At 33.6% G+C, this 10,549-nt stretch overlaps 3 protein-coding genes across 3 annotated transcripts; 2 read left to right on the forward strand and 1 right to left on the reverse strand.

Moving 5' to 3' along the window:
- On the forward strand, positions 1-2,500 carry LOC106141885 (transmembrane protein 177). The gene is made up of 4 exons (XM_060947926.1): positions 1-401; positions 489-625; positions 820-911; positions 1,828-2,500. Exons 1-4 carry the CDS (start codon positions 244-246, stop codon positions 2,398-2,400), a joined length of 960 nt encoding a protein of 319 aa, XP_060803909.1. The 5' UTR covers positions 1-243; the 3' UTR covers positions 2,401-2,500.
- A 2,208-nt stretch (positions 2,501-4,708) lies between these two features.
- On the forward strand, positions 4,709-7,881 carry LOC106140471 (lipase 1). The gene is made up of 5 exons (XM_013342067.2): positions 4,709-4,907; positions 5,268-5,472; positions 6,296-6,669; positions 7,013-7,171; positions 7,373-7,881. Exons 1-5 carry the CDS (start codon positions 4,731-4,733, stop codon positions 7,757-7,759), a joined length of 1,302 nt encoding a protein of 433 aa, XP_013197521.1. The 5' UTR covers positions 4,709-4,730; the 3' UTR covers positions 7,760-7,881.
- Positions 7,882-9,160: 1,279 nt separating this feature from the next.
- Positions 9,161-10,549, reverse strand: LOC132902495 (uncharacterized). Its single transcript, XM_060947749.1, has one exon. The coding sequence runs from the start codon at positions 10,547-10,549 to the stop codon at positions 9,161-9,163; it is 1,389 nt and encodes a 462-aa protein (XP_060803732.1).

Consider the following 10,549-nt stretch of genomic DNA (forward strand, 5'->3'; position numbering starts at 1 on the left):
TATAACTTCTAGAAGATATCGTTATTTACTGGTCTTATAGTGTTTATTTGGTAACGTTAACATGCCCTGGTTATTTACTACAGCAGCCAGAAATAAAAGAAATGTCAGTCAAAGTAAAATAATTAAATAAAGCTTGTCAAGACGGCAAAATATTAACTTTATGTTCTCTTAATTTTGTTGTGATCAATTATTAAGACAAAAATTTATGAAAAAGCTCACCTATTTAAAATAATAATAAAAACAATGGTCACTAGGAAACCTATATCTTGGTTTTTAACAGAAACCGGAAGAAAATTTTCATTTGGTGTTGTGACCGCCAGCTGTCTTGCATTCACATCTGCAAAATTTATTCCACACACAATTTTACTTGATAAATATAAAGAATTTGTCCATTATTACAGGTATGAGGCGTACTGATTATTATTTCATCTATCGTTTCCAAAGTTATTATCGTAATATTTTATATAAGGCTGTCTTTTTACTTACAGTAATGGCAAACCGGTTGAATTACCAAAGGAACTTCAGGAACGCTATAAACAATGTCTTGATATATTGAATGTGTCTGAGATCCACAGAAAGTTAATATCACCCTTCAGTGTTTTTGGTTATGATTTGTTTCATGCAGGTTAGTACAAAATGATAGATTAAATTGAGTGTTCTTTTGGATGATTTTACAAATTTAACAGATATAACTTTGACTATATAATTTATTGGATGATTTTACAAATTTAACAGATATAACTTTGACCTGTTGTGACACAAACATATCACTTAAAACCAGAAGAAAAAGTTAAGTCTTAAACTTATATTTTATTTTAGGAAGCACAACTTCAAAGTATGGTGTGGCAGTGGGGATACCTGTAAATTTTACTTACAAGTCTATGGACGACTTGAAAGATCATGACATTAGGGTAAGTTCTAGAGGAGGATGTGGAAAGGAGGAAGTTTGAATGTCAAAATACATGCCATTATTTTAGAAGGGAAAGATAACAATATTGGGGATACTTCACTTAATTGAATTGAATGAGATGTTTAATACTATACAATTCAAATACAAAATGATTATGGTAATTCTTCATTACAATAATAATTGTAGATAAAAGAGATGAATGGAGGATGCTTCATTTAACACCTAACACTGACAAGAGTTGCATTCCAATCTATTTCATGCTAAGCAAAATATTTGTAAGCTTATAAAATAAAACAAAAATCAAAATACCTACTTATAATATGAAAATTATGTGAAAAATATTTGTATGTTATTTAGTTTTTAATGTAGAGTAGAATTTTCTTGCATTTTAGTAATTTTTTTTAACATTTACATTTTATAATTTACCTCTAAATTAGCTAATATAATTATATCATGTGCATGATTTGTTGCATTCATGCGTTTGAGTGAAGAGAGGTCAATTCGCTTGATTTAAAAATCGCAAAAACTATTTTAATTAAAAAATTTGATATTAAAATTATGCATAAGCATGACTTTTTGTAATTATAAATAATTGTAATACTAGATTGGACTTAGCATTGTCTATTGGTTGTATGGAATGCATGACACTGCTTCATAGTAATTCATAATTTGATTCACATACATACATATAATCACGCCTATATTCCTTGCAGGGCAGACAGAGCCAACAGTCCTGAAAAGAGTGATAGGCCGCATTAAGCTTTTTGCCTTGATGATAGAATTGAGATTCAAATAGTGAGAGGTTGCTAGCCCATTGCCTAAAAGAGGAATCCCAAGTATAAAAGCCTATCCTTTAGTCGCCTTTACGACATCCATGGGACAGATAATATATTTATTTAATGTCTAATTTGTTTCAGGTAAATCAGGAAAAAATCGATTGGACGTCAGAATATGGTAAAAAATTAGCAGATGCCATAATCCTCCCTGAAAATGTGCAAAAGTTTGCAATATGCCGAGAAATTCTTATGACCCAAAATAACAAAGTGTATTTTGAATCTGTTTATCCTTTCATGTGTATATTTTTTGTGTATAATGTAACACATTATATCAATCGCAGATTAAATTTATATGCTGCACCAACATTGGCAAGAGGTATCTTATATTCTATTGTGGGATTATTTGGTTTAGGTTCATATTTTCTCATGAAGGATATGACCGAAATTTATTACGAAACTGAAGTCGACAAGCGGCTATGTGAGCTCGGCCCAGAATTCATTGAGAGTGGAATTATCTTTTATGAAAAACTATTGAAAAGAAACCAGGCATTAAGAGAGTTCATGGGTAGTGAAGGTGAACGAAAATATAGCAAATTAGGTAACGAAAATTTCTTTTTGCGCCAACCAAGATTAGCTTTAATACACAGAAAACAGTTTTTCGAGGAGAAACTTAAGGAGAGTAAAGAGGAAGAAACCATAAAAAAAGATGTTTGAAAAGTAAAGTACAGTACCTATACAACTTCAAACCAGTGCATAGCATAGTAGTCATAGTATTAGTAAATCAAATAACTAAAACAGTACAAATAAACAATATTATATCAAAAAACTTTTCTTTTATTTATCTACTGAATAGGTAGTATTATTTATCTCTTTCGAATATTAATACTTTTTGCCAGCTGTGTCATTCGCAAACATGTAGCATAACTTTCTTTACGCAAGCTTGGCGTTTTATGACCTGACCTGACCTTCCCCAGAATATTCCATTCAAGATACGTTCGTCTAGGCCTCTCCATGTACTTATGTACTTTCATTCATCATCTCTACATCGACTATATTGTCTCTACTAAAACCACCTAAGTATCTTCTTTATGTATTAGCTCCAATTTATCATATGTGAAAAAATATTTCGAAATGGGTAAAAGAAAGACACTTTTCATTTGTATAAGGTATAATAAAAGTTGGCTTCATAAAAACTTAAATCACACATAAGCTTATTTTTTTTGATATAAGTATAATGAAATATTTCAATGCATACATATGTTTATATAAGTAATCACCAGTAGAAAATAATAGGACCACTCCATCTCTTTCGCATGGATGTCGTAAAAGGTGACTAAGGGATAGGCTTATAAACTAGGTACAGCTGAACGTCTCCTATCAGTATTTTCAAAACTGTTGGCTCTGTCTTCCCCACAAGGGATATAGACGTGATTATATGTATGTAAGTAAATAGTCATTTCATGCTCATCTGTACTTACCTTATTGCACAATATGTTTTTTTTTAGACGATGGGTTGGCAACCTGTCGTTATTTCAACCTAACTCCAAATAAGTTCAACGGGGTTCAATCAATACAGTTGAACGGGGTTTTTCATCTTTTGGAGACTTGGCTTTATTTTCCGCATATGGGATAAAGACGTACTTTTAATTATAGATATTTTTAAGTATGCCGGGTTCGTGGAAAGTGGAAAGATCTACCCTCTATTTATGATTTTATGTAAATATCTTACATCTATATATATATATATATATATATATAATATATATAAGCGTATATAATTCTTAAAAAATACCTTCGACCTACCGTAATAGCCGATTGCGTGTCTGTTTATGTAGTACGATGGATGCTATCCATTAGACGCTATTATTCATATGGTTTATCTAATTTATTTTATAATAATCAGTTTAGATCAGGTCGTAGGGGGGTGATTATCTACATATATCGTATAAAAATGTGATAGTGAAGGTACTATACGCATTTACCACCTATACTTATCACAATCTTATTTTGTTAGATACACTTTAATAGATTAATACTATCACATAGTAAGTACCTATTAATCCGTAGATATAGTAGGCTTATGAACGAAACTTAAAAGATATTGGCAACCATTTGGAATCCCCCAAATGGATTTTTGCCATAAAAGATCTGTTAGCTATTTAAGATCAACAGAAGCCAAAAATGTAATTTTTAGAATTTCTGTCTGTATGTTTGTAGTCGCATAACTCGAAAACTATGACTCCGATTTAAACTTAAAAACTTTCAACTTGCAACACAAAAATTTCTCCCTCCACCCCTCTAACTTTTTAAATTTGTCGTAGCAATCACGAGTACGTAGACCAATACAAATGATTTGAACGAATTTGCCTAGATCGACGGATTAAATCAAAGAGCGGAAATTAAATATCAGGAGAGTAACACAAAGTAATACCTATACCTATCCCCTTATCCCCCTACCTACCTCTCTTTATCAGGATTCGTTATCTTGATTTGATTATTTTTCAATACAGGTGCACATATGTATCTACCAATTTTTAATGATTTATGTACGTTACAAGTTATTTGTGATAAAATCGATATTTATTTATCATTAAAGTTTATACGTCACACACTAATCAGGAAGCCTTGATCTTTCGGGTTCCGTACTACCTAACAGGGAAAAATTACCCTTATAGAATCACTTGTGGCGCTGGGTCTGTCCGTCTGTGATAGAATATCGGTGCTGTTATTATTAGGTAAGTTATTTTATACAATTATACATATACCTACGTTTATATAGATAACCCAAGAACAGGCAGAACCTACCTATAGAGTAGACCCTGAGGAAGCACATAGAAATATTAATTGCGAAAAAGGGGATGAAAGATTGTCAGTGAACTTTTACGGCGAACGAAGTCGCGTGCAACAGCTAATGTATATTTTATCTTAACGTAAAGAAGGAACGGAACCCTCATCATGATTTTATCAAAATTGATCATGTTGATGATGTTATGGTTTTCGTATCTACATAAATATAAAGTGCAAATATCAAAATCATTTATTTTATGTGTAAGTATTTTGAAATGTGGGTAACAAAGTGTGCGTTAGTGTTTTTAGCGTGCGCAGTCGTCGTATTTGGGCGTCGTTCCCCAAATGCCGCTGATATCGAGGAGTATTATTTAAGAGGACCCGAAGCCGGCAGATATTCTAATGATTTGATTGAAGATGCTCTTTTGGATGTGGTTAGTATAAAAGTATCATCGTTGAATCTTTATATGTTTATAATTAGAAACAAGTCTTGAACATTTTTTGTTAGTATTTTTAGTTGTATTGTTCCTAAGTATCCTTTTGGATACATATGGAGTAGTTCTGCTTTTCCAGAAACCACATGGCTCCTGCAAAATAGTATCTAGTAGGTACCTACAAATAAAAGGAAAATATGTTTTTCTCTTTGCTGTTCATATCTGTTCAGAAATTTTTGAGTTTATTGTTACCAAATAACATTTATAAGTTTAAAATAGTAAAAAGTAAACAAAACTGATTATAAAAAATCCTCATTGATTAAGCAGCGGTTTTCATCTTGGTTTTTATTTGTTTTCTAGCCTGATCTTGTTAGGAAGTATGGGTACAGCCTGGAAGTGCATAATGTACGAACTGAAGACGGGTATCTTCTGGAGTTACACAGGATCCCACAAGGGCGGGACCAAAACAATTTCCCAGATCATACTAGACCTGCAGTGCTGGTACAACACGGTCTTACCTCGTCCTCAGCCGATTTTGTTTTGATGGGGCCTGGAATAGGTTTAGGTAGGTATTATCATCATGTACCTACCATTTTGATGTAGGTATTTTTGATGTAGGTATCTATCTTACAAGCGTTTAAGTCGTATTACTTAATTATTATAATGCAGTAATAAATAATGTTGTTGTTAAAATTAAAACGGATTTCAATAAAGTTGGAACATCGTTATAGAAATATTTTTACCTAATTCTTTTCTTTGCCAACTTCGCAGGATGTTTTTATGCTTAGGTACGCCAACAAATGAAATCTCTGAATTGAAATTCTAATTAAATTTATAACTAATTGGTAAACATACATACATAGGTAGGTATATAGGTACCTACATACATATTACCTATAAGTAAAATGTTTGAAATGTCAGCTAATTGTGCAATTTGCACCACCTTTATCAAAATTTATCACGTAACTAAATACTTACCTAATAGATAGATAGATAGATAGATAAAAGCTTTATTCACCATCACAATACATTAGTTGGACACATACATAATTAACAGTAATAAACAATGTGAATGTGCAATGTGCATGAATGTACCACAAACAATGATGGACATACTAACCATCTATTAAATTTGTTAAACCGATCCTGCCCCGGCGGGATTTGATATTTTACACGTCACCTTATTAATTTTTTTTATCTATCTTATTTAATGTTACGTCATATGTATATTTGGATTATATCTTAATAATGTAGAATTACATGGGCTATCAAAACTTTTTGTTAATTATTATTAAACATAGTTAATGATTAGGTATAGGTACCTAAACAAATAAATCAATTCATATAGGTATGTAAGTATATAAAAAATCTTATTTAACTTCTTTTAGGCTACATTCTCGCAGAAGCAGGATTCGATGTATGGCTCGGTAATGCACGCGGGAATTACTACTCAAGAAAGCACTCCACTCTAGATCCCGACGCCAGAGAGGATCGGGGGGAGTTTTGGCGCTTCAGTTGGGAAGAAATTGGTTCCAAGGACCTCCCCGCTATGATAGACCACATTTTAGCAGTAACTGGCAAACCTCGTCTCCACTACATTGGACACTCTCAAGGAACTACAGTCTTCTTCGTGATGGGTGCCCTTCGCCCTGAATACAACGAGAAAATAATTTCAATGCATGCTCTAGCTCCAGTAGCCTATATGGAGCATAACATAAACAGATTGTTTTTGGCACTTGCACCGTACGCGAATAGCCTTGAGGTACTTAGTTCTTGAAATATTCTGCATATCATACTTCCATATTAATTCCATTAAAAAGAAAAAAATTATTCATTAAATATAATCCATAAAAATTTACAGAGAAAAGAGATGAATGGAGAACGCTCCACTTAACTGCACCGACAAGACTTAGATAGCTCTTAAATTTGATAAGAAATCAAATATAAGCTAACATAAATCCCATATTTAAACTAATAATCAAAATATTGCTAGGCATACTTAAGTAGTTATTGATTTTAAGTACTTAATTACTTTCTAAGTAGAAGTTAATTGCATATACATAGTAAAATAGGCAGGTATCTAAGTAGTATTTTACTGATTTCAGCTTCTAGGCAGACTAATTGGTGTCTACGAGGTATTGCCAAACAGTCCTTTTTTTACTGAAATGGGACAAAACTACTGTGCCGACGGCACTACTACTCAAATCCTGTGCTCGAACTTCATGTTTTTGTTTGCTGGTGGCGGGGCGGAGTTCCACAATGCTGTAAGTATTTTTCTTTGTAATATATTGCTCATATTGAATTTCTCGTAAAAAATTAGGGCGATTTGAATTAATTATAATCATACGACAAACCTATTTCTAGGTGATAAATATAGTCTCAATATTAATCTGTTATTATCTCTTTTCATACGAATGTTTAAATTATTTCAATATCTAATGATCATTGTCTCACTGCTGTTTCAGACGATGCTGCCCGTCAAGCTTGGACACACCCCTGCTGGTATTTCGCTTCGACAAATCGCGCATTACGGCCAACATATCAGCAAAGACTTCTTCAGGCGTTACGATCATGGGCTTTTGACGAATTTCAGACTATATGGAAGCTTTACACCTCCAAGTTTTGATCTTTCTAAAGTTACTTCGCCTGTCTTTTTGCACTACGCTGAAGTCGACACATTTGCGCATCCAGACGATGTTGAAAGATTGTGGAGAGAATTGGGACGACCAATGGGTAAAATACGGGTGGCTCATCGCGCTTTCGGCCACGTCGACTTCATGTGGGGCACTGAAGCAAAGACCTTGGTTTATGATCGAGTTATTGATATAATGAAATCGTTTGGAAACTTATAATAAAAATACCTACTGACCCAATATTTGACTTGACTGAGAAATATCCTGATATACTTAGCGAGAAATATCCTTATAATAATAATAATATAATATATAATAATAATAAATATTATAAAGCTGAAGAGTTTGTTTTGTTTGTTTGTTTAAACGCGCTAATCTCAGAAACTACTGAACCGATTTGAATAATTCTTTCACTGTTAGATAGTCTATTTATCGAGGAAGGCTATAGGCTACTATTTTATCCCGGATTTCCTACGGGAAACGTCAACAATGCAGGTGAAAGTTGAATGAGTCGGCCATCTGCGAGCTTTCCACGCGAACGCTGCGCAAACCAACAAAGATATAGTAAAACAATGTACTAAAGATGTGAAGTACTCATTTTTTGCCACAAAAAAGTCCGCGAGAGCATATATCTATTTCTCTTTATAGGACTGGGATGAGTACGTAGATAGGCTATTTTGGCAAATTACTTGTATATTAAATAAAAAGATATTCTTTATTATTTATTTTTACTTGAACTTAATCTCGAGTCGATTTAAGGTAGGTGTCCCAAATCCCGAAGCACTATATAAAATTGCATCTTATCGAAACCAAACCAAATATCCTGCAATAGACCAAAGAAAGAAGTAAAAGAACTAAAGGCATGTCCAATCCGGGGTATGTTGGCCCAAAGGGCAGAATGTCCAATGTGTCAAAATGCCAAGGAAATAATGTCCTTTTGTTAAAATGTCCAGTGGTCTGAACATCCAGGTGACTTAAAACCAAATTGTTAAAAAGACAAACTGATATTAAGTCCATTTGTCAAAATATCCTATTGTTAAAATGCCCAGTTGTCATAACATCCATGTGTCAAAACAACAATTGTTAAAATGTCAATTTGTCATTATGTCCAGTTATCAAAACACCCAATAGATAATATGCGCAGCTGTCATAATGTTGAATATCAAAACACCCAATAGCCGAAACGTCTAGTTGTTATAATGTCCAGTTACTGGAACCACAAATTAATTGTTAATTACCCTCCATCTATGCAATTTCTTAGAGCCTTATCACATTTGCGATGTGCGAGCGAATTTCTCATACAAAACTCGTACGCGGCGAACTCGCTGCGTCTTCGCCTTTATACAAAATTCGCTCACAAATCGCAAGTGTGATGAGGGTGTATTTTTTTAGCGAATTTTAAATGAAGACGAATACCTACGCAGCGAGTTCACCGCGTAAGAGTTTCGAGTTATGTAACAAATAAGACATCAATTAAAGCTTAAAATTTATTTCTTTCCAACAAAAATCAACAGAAAATATAACTTAAACAATTGTCGCTTTCACATATTCCCTAATATTAAATCATCGATAGGAACAGGATATTATCTACTTAAACTTACAATTGCTGGCACATACTTATTATTTACACTGTTTCTGTAATTTTATGCAGCCTTGAAGAAACTGCAGTGGCGTAATATTTTTCTCAATTACGTCGTGTAATTTTTCAGTATACTTTTTATTGAATAAAATCACACTCCTTTTTCTCTTATTACGGTCAAATAAACTTCTCTTTATTACGTAATCTTTGTGTTTTGCCTCTTTTCGTAATAAATCTATAAATTTGAATAAATTTCGCTTCGTGCCGTGCATCCTCTTCTTGATACGACTGTGCCAAGCCTCGACAGAGTTGTTAGTTCTGTGTCTATCACTAGAACAACTTATATCAGCCTGTAATGATTTTGACAGCCATTCTTTGACAAAATAATGTTCAAAATTTTCGATTTCTGAACTTTTTTCAGAATTGGAATTCACGATATCATTCCAACCAGCAGAAATCAAATCTTTGGGCAAAAGTGGCAAATTGGAAGTTAAGCGAGCTAATTTCCTTCCCTCCATTTTATCACAAAGATTGAGCTGCTTTGCTTTTCTCCATATAGCTCTTTGGAAATGAAAAAAACAACCTGTTATTTCACATTCTGGGAAGACCATTCTCATAGCGTTAATCTGTGCCTTCTCGTAATCGCACTTGAATTTATTAATTACTATGTTAAATTTATCTCTTAGTGTAGAGAAGACACGTAAATATGTTTCAGTGCTTTTGTCAGGGAGAAGAGCGTATACCACTGGTACTACGCAAGTATGTTCATTGGTGCTCTCTATATCCATGTGAATACTGTACAGTTGATAGAAGGGAGAAGGCACAACGTCAAAAGTACCATCACCAAAGAAGGTTGTTTTGCTTGAAACGAGGGCATTTTTCATAGTCTTCAAAGAAAGTTCGGTACTAAAAATGAGTAACTTATTTGTGTCTCCATCTTCACTAATCAAAAATTTATCTTTCAGAATATCTGGTATTTCTACATCTGACAGGTTGTCGAATTTTGTCGATGTAACATTAAGTACATTATTGCGAGCCCTATACATTGACCGCTTTAGTGAGTCAAACGTAGGCACGTGTGTTGTGTTGGAATCGGAATCACTGTCGTCATCCGCCTCATGTAATGCACTAAAACACTCCTCATATATCTTACGCACAGGAGAGTAGCGAGTGCATACATTACTTTTAAAATCTTGTTTCGCTAGGTGTATTGCGTTTTTAGATGTCCTCGCCTCGCAAAGATGCGTACTCTTTCTTATAACCCTCGTCCCTTCACTATTTATCGTGATTGACGCCGCACATTCGTCTCGGTTCACGCATCTCCACAGAGTGGTGCCGTTAATGTTTGAACCATTTCTATTATACCTGTGCAATCCAACTAGCACTGTGTCTTTGCCTTTTTGATTTTTACTAAACGTTATTTCCTCCAT

The sequence above is a fragment of the Amyelois transitella genome, chromosome 14 (genome assembly GCF_032362555.1).
Source record: "Amyelois transitella isolate CPQ chromosome 14, ilAmyTran1.1, whole genome shotgun sequence".
NCBI classification, from domain to species: Eukaryota; Metazoa; Arthropoda; class Insecta; order Lepidoptera; family Pyralidae; genus Amyelois; species Amyelois transitella.